Source organism: Excalfactoria chinensis, chromosome 1 (genome assembly GCF_039878825.1).
Source record: "Excalfactoria chinensis isolate bCotChi1 chromosome 1, bCotChi1.hap2, whole genome shotgun sequence".
NCBI lineage: Eukaryota > Metazoa > Chordata > Aves > Galliformes > Phasianidae > Excalfactoria > Excalfactoria chinensis.
In genome coordinates this window covers 71,580,066-71,596,192 of record NC_092825.1, presented here as the reverse complement: position 1 = coordinate 71,596,192, position 16,127 = coordinate 71,580,066, and the positions used below count along the sequence as shown (strand labels likewise).

At 42.9% G+C, this 16,127-nt stretch overlaps 1 protein-coding gene across 3 annotated transcripts in view; it reads left to right on the top strand.

The window, feature by feature from the left end:
* The window catches only part of LOC140251965 (alpha-2-macroglobulin-like protein 1), a 67,357-nt gene that overhangs the window by 42,024 nt on the left and 9,206 nt on the right, over positions 1–16,127 (top strand). For all 3 annotated transcript variants that reach the window (XM_072336194.1, XM_072336209.1, XM_072336201.1), the window contains 16 exons: positions 640–724; positions 1,123–1,237; positions 2,079–2,190; positions 2,584–2,693; positions 3,121–3,288; positions 3,665–3,895; positions 4,290–4,353; positions 5,115–5,260; positions 7,119–7,268; positions 7,703–7,819; positions 8,403–8,550; positions 8,998–9,115; positions 11,634–11,859; positions 11,994–12,120; positions 12,396–12,520; positions 12,995–13,049. In XM_072336194.1, coding sequence (XP_072192295.1) covers positions 640–724; positions 1,123–1,237; positions 2,079–2,190; positions 2,584–2,693; positions 3,121–3,288; positions 3,665–3,895; positions 4,290–4,353; positions 5,115–5,260; positions 7,119–7,268; positions 7,703–7,819; positions 8,403–8,550; positions 8,998–9,115; positions 11,634–11,859; positions 11,994–12,120; positions 12,396–12,520; positions 12,995–13,049 — 2,097 coding nt within the window. The remainder of the gene's footprint in view (positions 1–639; positions 725–1,122; positions 1,238–2,078; positions 2,191–2,583; positions 2,694–3,120; positions 3,289–3,664; positions 3,896–4,289; positions 4,354–5,114; positions 5,261–7,118; positions 7,269–7,702; positions 7,820–8,402; positions 8,551–8,997; positions 9,116–11,633; positions 11,860–11,993; positions 12,121–12,395; positions 12,521–12,994; positions 13,050–16,127) is intronic.

Below are 16,127 nucleotides of genomic sequence, written 5' to 3'. Positions count from 1 at the left end.
TTGGGACCTTCAGTCATCATGTAGAAGCAGTTCTGTGCAAGCCCCTAGACCTTTGACACAGCTGATTCCTGTAGATGGCTGTATCAGACAAAAAAAGTCACTAGGATGGGCTTTTCAAGAGAATATGAAGTCCAGTGCCACTAATTTTGTCATTCCCTTATTAACTCTTCTGGGAAGTTACACAAATAGCTGAATTTGAGGGATATGGACACAGAATTATAGAATCATTAAGGCTGGAAAAGTCCTTTAAGATCATCTAGTCTAACTGTTCACCTACCATCAAGATTTCCCACTAACCAATGCCCCTCGGTGCCACACCTATGCTTTTCTTGAACACCTCCAGGAAAGGTGACTCCACCACCTCCCTGGATAGCCTGTTCCAGTGTTCAACCACTATTTCAGAAAAGATTTTCATAACATCCAACCTGAAGATCCTCTAACATCTTTGGATTTTAATTTGGAAAGGAATCAGGGGCTAGATTCAAATTTGTTAAAGAAATAATGGAAATATTCCCTTTCATGGTCTAACTATCTTTCTTCTCAATTTCCAGTACAGTCTGTCTTTCATGATGATTCTCTGGAATGGCTGTCCTTGGCCAGTGTTTCCTACAGTTGTCTGATTTTTCTTTTTCCTTACAGTGCTGCCAAAATTTGAAGTGATCTTTGAGGCACCAGTGAAGATTCATGCACTGGATGAAACTTTTCCACTTTGTGTATGTGGCAGGTAAGGGTTCTACTTGGAGAAGTGGGCCCTGTTCTAAAACTTGACCACAGACAGTTCAGGTATCATGAGACTCAGAGGAAATTTATTGCATTTCAGTTACATCAGGCCAGAATATTCCATGGTATGTCTTTGAACCTTGATGCAAAACAAAACATTCCTAAAATTATCCTTCTTGTAAGTTGATTTTCCAGAATAGAGTAGTCTGATACTAATTTTATTACAGGGCTCTTGATCTTATATCATGGCAGTGTTCTAGCTTGACCTAATAAGGTCAGGCCTGTACATTATGTTTGTGATATATTGTGAATAGTCATGAATAAGTATATCTAGGCTACGAAAAGCAAGCACTAGTGTTTTCACACTTTGTGTGAATATCTTTTCATTGTTCTCCTAAACAGATACAGCTATGGGAAAGCTGTCCAGGGAATGATTTATGTGAGCCTTTGTCAGAAGATATCTCAGTTCTTGCCCGGTGCTTCAAAATCTGATCTCTGTCTGGAATTCAGAAACCAGGTAAGCTGCTTAGCAGGAGCTGAAAACAATTCAGTGATATTTGTGGCGAGCCCCAGGGTAACACAAGGCTGCTGAAATGCTAGCTGAAACAGCAGTGGTGTCAGAACTTGGTTTTGGCTACTTGATCACAAGTCTGTTGGTGCTGCCTCTTACTAACTGTATCTGCTATGATATTGTGTATACCAAATGCCCAGTCCACATTCTTGACTGCTATCTGCATCCTGCCTTGTTTTCCTATTGAATGGATCTTCTCTAATTAAATATATAATAGCATCTAGAAAACCAAACCCACAGAAGAGAGGATACTTCTCTGAAGAAGTCTTCCTCTTACATGGGCAACATGCTAGTCATGCTGATTCCGTTGTCAGACACGAGCTGGTGAGAAGCCCCTATCTCGCGAAACTACATGACACTGCAGGAGCTGAGATTTGCCATGCTGAAAGCCATAAATGTCATAGACTTTGTGCAGCCTGCTTGGACCTTTTCTCTTGCCAGTAGATTTGCAGGGGGAAAAAAAAAAAAAAAAAAAAAAAAAAAGGATCAAGTTCTGCAGCCATGGGCAGCAGCTAAGCCCCAAAATAACAAGATCTTAAGACTATTAGAATGCCACATTTGTATATTCCACTAGCCTTCAGGTGTCATCCTTTCCCTTTCTCATTTTCTGTTTCCTGCCTCAGGTCTTACTTTCTCTATTATGTTTTACACCTTCCCTGGACCTAGATGTCTTTGATCTGGTGCTTATTTTCTTATTTGAGCCCTGCATTGCTGTTTCTGCCCCATTTGGGTAATTTCTGCTATAGATACCTTGATCAGACCTGTTTTCTTCTCTGTGGAATTTCAGACAGACAAGATGGGTTGCTTCTTCACAAATGTGACCCTACCCTTCAGCCGAGACTTGAGGTACTATCAGGACAGCATAGTTGCAGAGGCCTCACTGTTGGAGGATGGCACAGGTAATTCTGGAAATATCTCTGGGAAGAGGCATGTGAAGCTACACTAATCATAGCAAGAATGCCACAGACTTTCAGACTAGCAAGAGCTCTGAGGTTTTTCAGACCACTGAGGCCTGCCATCTGATTTCATGGATATTAGCAGAGCCACAGACTCCTGAAGACACATTCAGGATGTCTGTGGTCTAATCTCACATAGTAAAACTTAGAGACCTTTCTAAGAAGATGATGTGAAAGAGACCAGATACCCAGAGCCTTGGACAAATCATTTCCTTGGTATGAAATATATATGCATGTATATATCAGTATTACCAGTGTTCTACAGGCACACTGCTGACAGGTGCTTGGTTTCCCTGGTTTCCTCCCTTATGTTTCTGTCTTACTGCTTTCATTCAGAGATACAGGTCAATGCTTCCCACAAATTACTCATCTCCAAGATTGACGGGATGGCCTTGTTTGAGGATGTGAATTCTTATTATCACACTGGAGAGATGTACAAAGGGAAGGTAATTCCCAGTTATGGTCTTTTGTATAAGAGAGCATTTGTAATGTCTTCGCAGAGTCTGCTTTTCCAACCCCACCTCTAGCAAGGGTTGGAATATTCAAAAGTGAGAAAAACATCCAAGACTTTCATTTGTCAAATAAACCTTGAGTAGTAGCAGCTCTGGGCATGCACTGGGGGACGTAATCCCAAGCATTGGGAATTCCAGCAGCCAGGAGGCCTTTTGCAATGGAGGGGTAAAGAGTGTTGGGCACAGGTGAATCAACAGGGTAGTTTACATGATAATGGGAGGTTACTGGTAGCAGAGTTGTTAGGGACTGAAAGGGTGACCTTGCTGCTAAAATACTGCAGGAATACTGCTACTGGCTTGGAGGAGATTCTGTCCACTGAACAGTCTTCTGTGCTTCTGTCATTAACCATGGTATTCTCAGATCAAAGTCATTGACTACAAAGGCAAGATGCTGAAGTACAAAAAAGTTATCCTAATAGTAAGTTTTGGTGAGCAGCAGTTTCAGCAGAAGTACATCACTGGGGACACTGGAACAGCTTCATTTAGCCTAAACACAACTACCTGGAACAACACCTCAGCCTCCCTGGAGGTAAGTGAGGAAAATTCTGTATCATTACCTATGAAAGCAAGGGGTAAACATGCTTCTCAGTGGGTACTGCCCCAAAGACTTGTCCCCCATTCCTTTCTGAGGGACTAAAATTCCAACTCAAAACACCTCAACATGTTGTGGATCTTGATGCTTATTCTCTGAATCCCAGCAGCTTTCTTCATGAACACTTCACACAGAGATGTGTATGATAGTGTTGTTAAGAAGTGGCCTGAGCTTTCGAACATGCACCAGCTGGATTGATCTACAGCAAAAGACTGAAGAAATAATCTGTTGTGTGTGTTTTGTCGTTGTTTTTTTTTTTTTTTCTCTTTTTTTTTTTTTTTTTTTTTTTCTTTCTCTTTTTCTCTCTTACCAGGCAAGTGTCCTGCATCAAGATTTGGATAGAGAGCCTGGGACAGTTGATTTGAATTACCAGAGAGCTTCTCATTTCATACGTCCATTCTACAGCACCAGCAAGAGTTTTCTCAGCATTGTCCGTGTGCCAGAAATGATGCCCTGTGGTAAAAAGCAGGATATCCGGGTGGACTTCAGAATTTACCAGGAAGACCTGGAACATGGGCCCAAGCGTGTAATTTTCTCCTACCTTGTGAGTTTTTGGAGAAGTGCTAGTAGCAATGTCTCATGACACAATATCAGAATTCTCCACAGGTTCAAGCCTGATACTGGATAGCTTTGGCTTGGCACTTAGGTAGCTCATCCAGCTATTGTGGGGCTGGATCCTAGTTTTAATTCTGGGACTGCAGTAGCATCATGAAAGGCAGCATCTTTCTTTTGGGTTCTGCACAGATGCAAGGCAGGTATTGACCTTGTCTGTCCTCTGGCAAGTCCCTTGAACTTTTCATGTTACCTGAGTGTAAGTAAAGCTCCTGTTCCCCTCACACACCCCATTTAGCCTCCAGTCTCAGGAATACACTGGTCTTCATAGTGGTCTCAAAGACTACATAACTGGCATTCCATTCCCTTTTTGTATTCTTTCTTAGGTCATGGGGAAAAGTAGAATAGTCCATGCAGGTCAGAAGACTGTTTGGGTTGGGCTGCCAAGAAGTAAGTGCACTCCCCTGTTATATGTCTAGTAAGCATTCAATGTTCTGTGGCATCCCTTTCTATCTGGACATGTGGTATAAGCCTCTCTACAATTTAGAGCTTGCTCATCCTTCTTCTATCATGTCCACACATCTTGTATTTCTAGCTTTCACATTTCCCTTTTGTTTGGTGTGAAGAGAACAATCCTCAACATTACCTTACCTGCAGGCTCATTTTCAAAGAAGTCTCCCTTTGCTGCCCTTCCAAAGGGCATGAAAATATAACTTTTCCCTCTATCAAAACTCTCTTGCTTTGATTTGCAATTGTGCCTACAAATAACCTTTGAGTAGGTAGGATGCCATATCTTATCATTTTGATGATTGTTGACTGTTGATTGACTGTTGTCTTTTATCTTTAACATAATTATAATCTAAATTATATGTACTTTGAGCCAAATACATCCTCTTTGATGATAAAATGGGAGATATTTTATGATGGGAGGCTTTGAAAGATACCTGAGATTCTCATTCTTTGTATAATTAATCTTAAACTCCAAATAATCCTTTCATCTTCTCAAGGCAATAAACACATCTTTTGTAGGTCTTGAATACTAGGTCTAGAGATGTGCTGATTGGTTTCAGTGGTCTTCAGAAATCTCTGTGGTCCTGAAATATCTGAGGGAAGTAATTAAACAGACAAGTACAGAAGGACAAAAGCTAATCAGAGTCCCTTGCCATTACCAAATTTACTTATTTATTTTGTTCCCTCTCTTTTCCATCAAGTGCTGGAAGGCTTCTTCTCCATCCCTGTTACCTTCAGCTCAGTCTATGCTCCAGCTCCAGCACTTATTGTTTATGTTATCTTCCCTAATGGAAAAATCATTGCTGATTCTGCTGTCTTCAGTGTCTCCATGTGTTTCAGAAATAAGGTAGGATTTTTGTCAGAGGCTACAACTAAATGTGAGAGAGTAAGCACGGCTGCTGCAACTAAATAAGAGACTAAAGAATGCATAATTTGTATAGCTCTATGTGGCTAAAACTATGGGGTGCCGTGTCTTGTTAACTGCACTACATGTACAGTGGAGGGAGTTGCAGTGTACAGAACAAGTATGTGCTGAGCACTGTGGGAACTGCTGTGGGATACAAGACAAGTGCTGAGGGAGCTGACAGATGTGATTGTGAAGCCACTCACTATAATCTTGCTTGATTAGGGCAAATGGGAGAATTCTCCAAAGACTGAAGGAAAGCAAATGTCAGTGTTATTTTAAGAAGAAAAGGAGAACCCAGGAAACTACTCACTTTAATCCCTGGGAAGGTGGTGGGACAGCTATGCCAGGAAACCATTTCTGGACACATGAAGGAGAAAATTGTCAGGAGTAGTCAGCATGGATTCAGCAAGGAGAAGTCATGCCTGACCATCATTAGCAGCTTCTACAGTGAAAGCACCAGCCTGATGTTTGAAGTTGGAGCAGTGAATATTGTCTTCTTGGACTTCAGTAAGGCCTTTGGCACTGCCTCCCATAGGAACCTCATAGAGAAACTGTTAAAGTATGAGCTGGATGAGTATACAGTGAGGTGAATCAAAAACTGCCTGAACAGTCAGACTGCTGGGTAGTGGCCAGTGGTCAGTTTTTTGGCTACATTAGGCAAATTATTGCCAGCAGGTCAAGAGAGCTGATACTCCTTCTGAAGGGAGGATGCAAAGAGGACAGAGGTGGGCTCTTTTCAGTGGTGCCTAGTGCCAGGACAATTGCCAAATGGCACAAATTGTAACACAAGAAGTTCCATCTAAATATCAGAAAGCATATATTTACTGTGCAGGTGATGCAGCTCTGGCGCATATTGCCAGAGACGGTAGAGTTCCCTTGTTGCAGACTGTCAAAAACTATCTGATATGTTCCTAGGCAAACTGTTCTGGGTGGCCCCAGTTGAGCAGGGTGATTGGACCAAATGACCTCTACAGGACCCTTCCATCTTTAACCTCCTGGTTGTTCTGTGATTCTCTGTTGCAATGTTGTATCGGCAGAGAATATCTGTATCTATCTATCTCAGCGGGTTTTTATAGCAAGTGCAACCCAGTAAAGGAAAGTCTACCACAGGTTATTATTTTGACTCCCATGAGAGCTCACAGCTGCTTTGCTACTGAAGCAGACAATTAATTTTGTTAGTACATCATACTGAAAAAGCAGCTGACAATGGCTGATGGAAGAAACAAGTTTTAATGGCCATTCACAATACTTTAGTGGTCATTGTGAAGGGAAATGCTTTCTTGGCTGTGTTTTGCACTCCAAAGGCTAACTTCTGAGGCCTGGCATTGCTCCTGCTCCACAGCTTCAAATCTTCCAGGGACAGTCAGATTCAAGCTAGGATATGAACTGCTGCATGAGTCTGGGACCAACTCCACAAAGAGCCTGGAGAAAAATATTATTTTCTATGTGGAGCTTCAAAAGGAGCAGATAGCAAAGTATGTGAGGTGTGTTGGTTTGCTGAACAAGGAGTGCCATGTAATGTCTCCAGTGCTGTCACCTGTTCACAGTAATGGTAGACAAGATGGTTCTCCCTTTCTGTTTTTCACATGACCAGTCATTTTTCCACCTAGAATCCCAACACGATGTTTTCTTACATACTTTTTAGGAGTTCTTAGGAAATCCCTCGTTTTTTCATTCAAATCATGTCCTTGGAAATTCTCTTCATGTAGGGACCTTCCCTCCTCAGAAAGCGGTAGAGAGGCCAGCAACAGAAATGTTACATATGTTTTACCTGTGTTTAAATGTTCTTCACATCCAGGCAGAGCTGAGCTTCTCAGTACCCAAGATTCTTCCTGGTTCAGAGGTTAATCTCCACCTGCAGGCAGCACCTGGGTCTACATGTGCTGTCTGGGCTGTGGATCAGACTGCCTTTTTGCTGAAGCCAGGAAAAGAACTCAGCCACTCCATGGTGAGTGAGTCTGCTCTAACTTCTTCCCCTTCCTTTGCACTGACAAGAAGAGCAATGGGAGAAAGAGAGACAGGCTGTTGTATCTTTTCAGAGATTGTCTCTTGGGGAACTCAAAGCTAGAAGGATCAAGGTTTTCTTAGTGTGGCACAGGTAGGGATTAGGAGGCATCAGTTAAAGAGATTGAACGCCACTCAGTGCACCAGAAGTAAATCCAGACCCAGCTTTGTTTGCTCTTACTCATATTCATTTCAGCAGATTTTGCTGGCTCTATCACAAAAGAGCCAGAGAAGGATAACTTTGAGCCTGTTCTTTCTGTCATATGTTCATGCATGATAGCCAGGAGCAATTCAAACTGGCCTTGGGTATACTACACAAAGTGAATGCCAAGTATTATTTGTGCTGACTTTTTTCTTTTGCTTCTCATGCTTTCCCAGATCTATGGACTCTTTCCATCTATTTATAACTCTGGGTATCCTCATCAAGTGTCTGAAGATGACAATTCCTGCGGGTTCCAAAATTCTGATCAGCCTGATGTGTTCGCAGCATTCAGGGTAAAAACAGTTGATTTGTAATTCATGAATTGAGGAAACTGTGGCCCTCTGACTTTATCAATAATGTAGGAATGTCATCACAGATAGTTGAGGAAAAAAGTTCAGTTTAGGACCTTATAATCCATTTGTTCTTTGAATAAGCAACTTTAAGTTATTGACCAAGGGAAATTGTGTGGTTACTGCACCTTTATTGCATGATTTTGGGTGCCAAGTATTATTGGTTACTTTAGTTGGATTTCACGTAGTATTTGTAATCTCCATATTATGAGCAACTTGGGTTGCCCAAGACTAATCTGGTAAGAATTTCACTTTGCAGGCTGAGAAGGCACAGTGCCCAAATAACCATGCATTTGAAAAGGAAGAAACTTTTCTGACACTCAGAAGACCTTGTTTGCTCTATGCTGAGGATCTGAAGGATTCTCTCCTAAACTGAAGCAAAAGAATATTTTACCAAGCCAGAGCTTGGTTTACCAAGCTGAGTTTCTATGCATAAGGGGAGAATAAGGCACAGGATAAAGGGCAGAGAGAGTAGAAGTATCCAGTGCTTCAGTTCTATCTTTTTTTTTTTTTTTTTCCCCTGCAGGAAATGGGATTGAAAATTATGTCCAACACCAATATCATGAAACCTAGACTGTGCCTAACTACTCAGTCAACAACTATGATGCAGGAAAGAGGGTTGTTCACTTCCAGACCCATGTTGATGTTTGCTCAGCCCCATGAGGAATCTAACAGTAAGCACCTGACAACTATTTCTCCTTACATGGGATGCAGAAAAGGTGAACGCAGTCCTGTGTTTGAGCTAAGAGGCAGTACTTCCTGTAACTGTACATGGAGGAGACACACTCTCTGACTTTAAAGCTGTTATGTTGTTAGGCTTTATGGGAATTATGGCTTCTGGTTCCGAAATGTTAATGAGCTGAGCAGATCTCAGGTCCAATTTCTGAGATGATGGAATATTTGCCCTTACTGTGGTGCCTATGAACACAATTAAGGCCCAAAGAGGCTCTATTATATCAAATACAACAAGAGGTTGAAAAATTTGGGCTAGCATTTTCAGTTCCAGTGCAGTGCTCCCCATGACCTGACTGGATGACTCACAGCCTGAGCTAGTATGGACGCCCTCTACACTAAACCAGGGCCTGAGGACTTCATGGTAGCTTGCTGTTTGTTACTTCCAGCAGGACATCTGATGACAACTTCCTGTCAGCCTACTATGTTTTCACCCGTTTCTTCAGCTGAAGAGAAAGTGCACAAGTATTTCACAAAAACCTGGTTATGGGATTTGTATTCTGTCGGGTGAGTAGACTGAGTAGTGAGAGTCTAGTTTGGGTGGCCTGGAATGGCAGCAGATACGACCAGATTATAATCATAAGCTACCAGGGAAGACACCAACGTACATATATTATGGGTTTCATACCAGATTGTTTCTTGTTGGAGCTGATGTCTGCATCAGATATATTTTGCTGTAGATGACCATGCAGAGAAAGTATTCATCCAAGGGAGGTGGCTGGCATGAAAATACAACAAAGTAGGCATGAAGTGATAAAGCAGCTTGTTTTACATCCTGCAGTCTGCTTGTGCTAGCTCTGTGAATCAGCAGTTCACAAAGTAGGCTCATGGGATGTATCCTGGGACAAAGGAGAAGGTGATCTCCACAGAAGCCTTCCACAGGAGCTGGGATTGTGTCTTGTGAGAAAGGCTGAAGTTTCAGTGAGTGTGCAGGTAGCCTCACCAACACAAATGAGGGAGAGAAAGTGTTTGGGTCTGGACAGAGTGTGAAATGGGGGGCTGAACAGGCAAGCACTATATGAATTCCAGGTGCTCTAGTGAAGAAATTTCCACTAAGCATCTTTATTGTCCTTCCTTCACAATGCTCCCTATGCTTCCAGGACTCCCCATGAGCCAGGAAACAAATTAGTGTTTTCCAGTTAGGAAGAAGGAGCAGAAGTGGTGTGGGAAGCCATTTTCTGCTGAGCTTCAAGACAGGATAAGCTTTTGGGGATTTTTCTTCTCTGGACTTCAGAATTTACTGTTTGATGTCTGGAGACTGGCGTCTGCTTAGGCCAGATCCCTCTCTCCCACCTCTACCGTCTCATCTGCTATCTATCTCCTTCCACTATATCCATCTTTTCACTCACTATCAGCAGATATCTCCTATGTGACTTGCCCACTGGTCTGATCTGAACAAAGTTCTCTCTTATTGTATATGCCTTGCAAAAGTGCATTCTTTAGAGGAAAGCAAATGTTTCCAGTTGATGGAGTCAATATCATAAGCTTTAATAAGTGATGGGTTTTTTTTTTTTTTGTTTTTTGTTTTTTGTTTTTTTTTCCTGTGTGGGAGCAGCCACAGAGTACTCTGATACTCTTAGAAGTTGTGATGTGAGCACAGGCCAGGTCTCTGCCATATCTTTCTATTAGAGTCCAAGATGTCAGTGTTTCTTGAAAAGGTGAATGGCAAAATCTGTTTCTTTTGATAAGTTTTGTTTGTCTTGGACCACTTCTGTTGCTCTTCTGGATCCTGTTCTTCATCCCTAGGCCAAGAAGAACAAAACTGCTGACAGCTGTAAAGCATTTTCATATGTGCAAAGGGCAAGTGCTGCCTTAGAAAAGGGCTGAGTATGATAATGGTATCTTCCAGCCATATAACCTACTGTCAAAAGTGTTCTGTTGTTATAAGCATCTGAGGCAGCAGTCTCTGCCTTTTCTAGGTAAGGTCCACGTAAAATACAGAAAGAGCTAAAGAAGGGCATTAACGGAATCAGTGAATCAGCATCAGAAACAGTGAATGCCTACTGCAAGATATTCTAGGCTAGTCTGGGGACTTACTGCATAATGGTCTGCTAATGGATGGAAGGTAGTAGCAAGTCAGTAATGCACTGGATATTAATACAGAAGCTATTGGTGAAGGCATTGTGAAGTTAGAACAGTGAGGATGAAAGAGTGAAATACCAAGGGGAGCTTACTTCTCACAGGGGACTGCATGGGGGACAAAGCTGCCAAAATCAAACACCTGAAATAGATATGTTTAATACCTCTTCCCTTAGCTACTCATGAATGATGTACATATTTTGCTCTGAAAGTAATGCCTCCTGTTTACTTCCATGGAAATTACAACAGATACAAAGAGCACCATAAGAACAATTGATAGATCAAATTCTCTGTTACAAAATGCTATTTTTCAACAGTCGCCATCATTAGCTGTGCATTTTTGCCAGCAATGAACAAGAGCCTGTGTGCCACCCATAAAAATCTGCACCAGTGATACTGACCCATTGCTACTATTGCTGCTGAAGAAATACGCCACCTAACTCTTCATTGAGCTTCCATCCACTCTTTGGTCTCCATAAATGTTCAGCAAGTATCAGTGAATGTCAGTGGGTGCATTTTTTTCTGTGTAGAGGAGCTCAGTGATACACCTTTGTTTCATATGCACTTCTGTGTCAGATATCAATTTGCCAGATTGCCGATCTGCTGCCATCTGTGGCAGCAAAATGTAATGGAATACTGGTGGGAAAGTTCAGCCTCTGCTGCCATACCACCAGCATCTGCCTCTGACCTTGTGGGCCACCATAATAAAGTAGGAGGCATTACTGTCACAGCAGCCCTCCTCGTATTGGCATGTCTATTTCGTCTGAATGATGCGTCTTGTGGCTCTTTGTCTGTACTGCAAGGGGTACAAATTCAGCAGGCGTTAGCTGTCAGACTGAGGTAAGGGAATGGAGTGTACTGGGGACAGTGGCATAGACTAGGTCATCTGTTGTTCCATACAACAAGATTCTATTAAATGCTTCTATTGCTGTCTATTTCTCTTTAGTCCCGGTGGAAACCAGATTGTCACTGTCACTGTGCCTAACACCATCACAAGATGGAAAGCTGGGATGTTCTGCATGGGACATGATGGCTTTGGACTTGCTCCATACTCCAGTCTGCTTGTTTTCAAGCCCTTTTCTGTGGAGCTCACACTTCCATCTTCTGTGGTCCAGGGTGAGACCTTCATCTTGAAGGCCACAATCTTCAACCACCTGCAGCAATGTATGAAGGTAGGTGAGCTCTGACAGTCTTTGTAAGAAAAATGGGGTATGGTTAGGTAAGAGACAGCTGAAGCCCCTGACTTATTTTAGAAAGCATGTAACATTTGTCTTGTTACCATCTGTCATCCCTGCTATGCCCTTAGATCCAAGTGACTATGAAGGAATTCCCAGACTTTCAGCTGAAGTCATGTGAGGGTTGTGTCTACAGCAGCTGCTTATGTGCTGGAGAAATAAAGACGTTTCTGTGGAGTGTCACAGCTGAGCGACTGGGTGAGAAAAAGGAGGTGGGGCTGAGGAGTTGGGAGGGAATGGGGCCAAGGTGAGGATGCTTTATAAGGGCTGAGTGAGGAGGTTGGGTTATATGCCCTGTTAACCTATGCTGCTCATTTGCATTTCTGCTAAAGTCATGGATACTCATAGCTTAGTGCTAGGAGGTACAGAACCTCCTGTAATTAGGGCTCCAATCGAAATTTTTGTTGCAAACAAGTGACTTGTTATATTAATGGGAAGCAGTGTTTTTTGCACTAAATGTGTCTTATTTTCAGGGCTCATGAACTTCACTCTCAGCACAGAGGCCATTGCCACCTCACCTTTGCTCTGTGGCAAAGAGATACCAATTGTACCAAACCAAGGACAGAAAGATACAATCACCAAACTCCTCTTAGTCCGGGTCAGACAACCTCTTCTGTTACTTAGACCTTACAATGGACTTTGTACAATTCCTAGCTTGGTGCAGAGTAATTCTAGGAGTTGCCCCTTGTTATTCAAGGTGTAAAATTAGAATCTAATGGCTTGAGCTGGGGCCTTGAAATTTTGGAATTATATAGATCTTCTCCATCACACCAACTTCTGTTCTTCTGTTTGTGGCTAGGCCTCTAAATAAGTATTCATACCCCTTTATGTTCTTCCTACTTAACTCTGCTGAATCTTGCAACATTTGTTTCACAGGCATTCCTAAGTTAAAATATTCTGAAAATTTATTATCTGAAATTAAAATAATTAACTATATTTATATTTATTATTATTATTATTATTATTATTGGTGATAAAAAGTAGAATCTCTATCTTGGACCAAAATTTTCTATTTCTAATCCACTTTTTCTCTCCTATGTGCTCATTACTGCTACTGTTAAATGTTCAACAGCCAGAAGGAGTGCTAGTAGAAAAGGTTCACAGTTCCATCCTGTGTCCCAAAAAAGGTAAAGAGATTGTTTTCTTTTTTTATTCTACTCATCTCACCTTTCCTGGCAATCTCCTGGGTCTTTGCAGTTGCTGAAGTGTTTTACTTTGTCAAACATGATCAAGGTACAGAAGCATACTCTAATTGTGTTACCGTCAGGAGCTTCCTGGATAAGGGTGAGGAGGGATGTCAGAGCCTTTAGCATCCACATTTCTGATACTAATATAACAGCTTGAGGACTTTTTTGCCTGTAGTAATAATCATACTACTGAACAGGGTGAGGCTGGAGGGTGTGACTTTGGATTGCTGCTCCTGTTTTTGAATTTTATGGTGTATTTGCAGCTTTTTTTTTGTGAGCACTAGGTGCACTGAGAAGGCATACCTGCAACTGATATTTAGAATCATAGGGTCACAGAATATTTAGAGTTGGAAGGGACCTCTGGAGGTCATCTAGTCCAACGCCCATGCCACAAACAAGGACACCACAGCTAGATCAGGTTGCCTAGAGCCTGATCCAGCCTCACCTTGAAGATTTCCAGGGCATAAACCACATCACTAGGTAAACTGGTCATTGCCTCAGCACCCTCACTGTAAAGGACTTTTTCCATATATCTAACCTAAATCTACTCTCAGAGCTTGAAGACATTTCCCTTTGTTCTGTCACCACAGACCCTGCTAAAGAGTCTGTCTCTTTCTTTCCCGTAGCTCCCCTGTAGATTCTGGGCTGCTATCAAGTCACCTTGCAGCTATCTCTTCTCCAGGCTGAACAGCCCCAGCTCTCTCAGCCTGTCCTCATAGGAGAGGTGTTCCATCTCTGGATCATTTATGTGGCCCTTCCCTGGACATGTTCCAACAGGTCCATGTCTCTTCTGTACTGAGGACATCACATCTGGACACAGCACTCCAGGTGAGGCCTCACCAGAACAGAGTAGATGGGCAGGATCACCTCCCTTGACCTGCTGAAACTGCTTCTTTTGATGCAGCCCAGGATACAGTTGACTTTCTGGGTGCAAGGGTACACTGCTGACACATGTCCAGCTTGACATCCACAACTACCCCTAGGTTTTTTTGCAGGGCTGTGCTCAATCCTTTTATCTTCCAGTTTGTATCGGTAATGAGTGTTGCCTCAAACAAGGTGCAAGGTTTTGCATTTAGCTTTGTTGAACCTCATGAGGTTCACCTGGGCCCGCTGTTCAAGCCTATCTTGGTGTCTCTGGATGTCATCCCATCCCTCTGATGTGTTGGCCACACTCCACAGTTTAGTGTCATCAGCAAACTTGCGGAGGGTGCACTCAAGCCCACTGTTGATGTCACTGATGAAGATATTAAAGAGTATCAGCCCCAGCACTGACCTCTGGGGGACACCACTCAGCACCAATCTCCATCCAAACATCGAGCCATTAACCACCACACTCTGGATTCAATCCTGCAGCTACTTCTTCATCCGTTGAACAGTCCACCCATCAAATCCATATGTTTTCAATGTGAAGAGCAGGATGTTGTGAGGTACCATATCAAAAGCCTTACTGAAGTCAAGATAGATGACATCAGTGGCTCTTTCCTTGTCTATTGATGCAGTGACACCATCATAGCAGGCTATTAGGTTGGCTAAGCAGGATTTTCCCTTGGTAAAGCCATGCTGATTCTCCCATATCACCTTCCTGCCTTCCATGAGCCTTACTGTAGCTTACCCTGGCACAGAGGTGAGACTGACGGGTTAGTAGTTCCTGAAGTCATCTTTTTTACCCATTTTTTAAAATTGGTATGATATTACCTTTTTTTTCCTCTCAGCAGGGACTTCGGCTGATTGCTATGACTTTTCAGGTATCATAGAGAGTAGCTTGGCAACCACATCAGCCAATTCTCTAGGACCCTGAGATGTATTGCATTGGACCCCATAGACTTATGGATGTTCAGGTTCCTCAGGTGGTCAGAATCCTGATCTTCACTTACACTGGGAGAGATGTTGCCTCCCTGATCCCCTCCTACCAGACCAAATGTTTGAAGGCTGTGCAGTGAGTAGTTATCAGGGAAGACCAAGGCAAAAAAAAATGTTACGTATCTCAGCCTTCTCCTTGTCTGTTGTTACTAGACTATCTGTGTCACTCACTAGGGGGAGTATGCCCTCCTGGACTTTCCTTTTCTGGTTGAGGTACCTCTAGAAGCCTTTCTTGTTCTTTTTGGCATGCCTAGCCAAGTTTAGTTCCAAGCAGGGCCTTGGCTTTCCTGAACCCATCCCTATACAGTCTTGCAGCTTCCTTATACTCTTCCCCTGATACCTGTCCCTGTTTACACTGCCTGTACATTTTCTTCTTGCTCTTCAGTTTGACCAGCAGGTCCTGGTTCAGCCACACCAGTCTCTTGCCTTCCTTTCCTGACTAGGAGCTTCTCCATCCTGGGGATGGAGAGCTTTTGAGCCCTGAAGAAGGCATCCTTAAAGATGCGGCAGCTCTGCTCTGCACCCTTGCTCATGAGGACAGTTTCCCAGAGTGTTTTGTTGACTGTCTCTCTGAAGAGCTGGAATTTAGCTTTCCTTAAGTTTAGCTTTCTAAGTTTACTCTTCACCTGTCTCATGTCCCTCTGGAGTGTGAACTCAACCATCATATGGTCACCACAGCCCAGTCAGCCTCTAATCCTGATGTCACTGATCAGTTTATTTACCTGTGAGCAGCAGGTCCAGTATTGTATCTCCCATGGTGGGGCTGTCAATTTCTTGACTCAGGAAGTTATCCTCAATGCACTTCAGGAGCCTCCTGGATTATCTACGGCTCACTGTGCTACTTTTCTAGCAGATGCCTGGGTGGTCCCAGTGGGATGAGTCCTTGCAATTGCAATGCCTCCTTTAGCTAGAAGTAGAAGACCTCATCCACAGGATCCACTTGATTGGATGACCTGTAGTACACATTGATCACAAGGCTCCCTTTGCTGCCTCAGTCTCTAACAGTTTCCCAGGCTTTAGACTTGCTCATGACTAATCTTTAGGGACAGCTCTTCACATTCTGTTCCTTTCCTTGTATAGATAGCAACACTCCCACCCCTCCTTCCTTGCCTGTCCCTTCTGAACAGCTTGTAACCAGCAATAGCCACACTCCAGTTG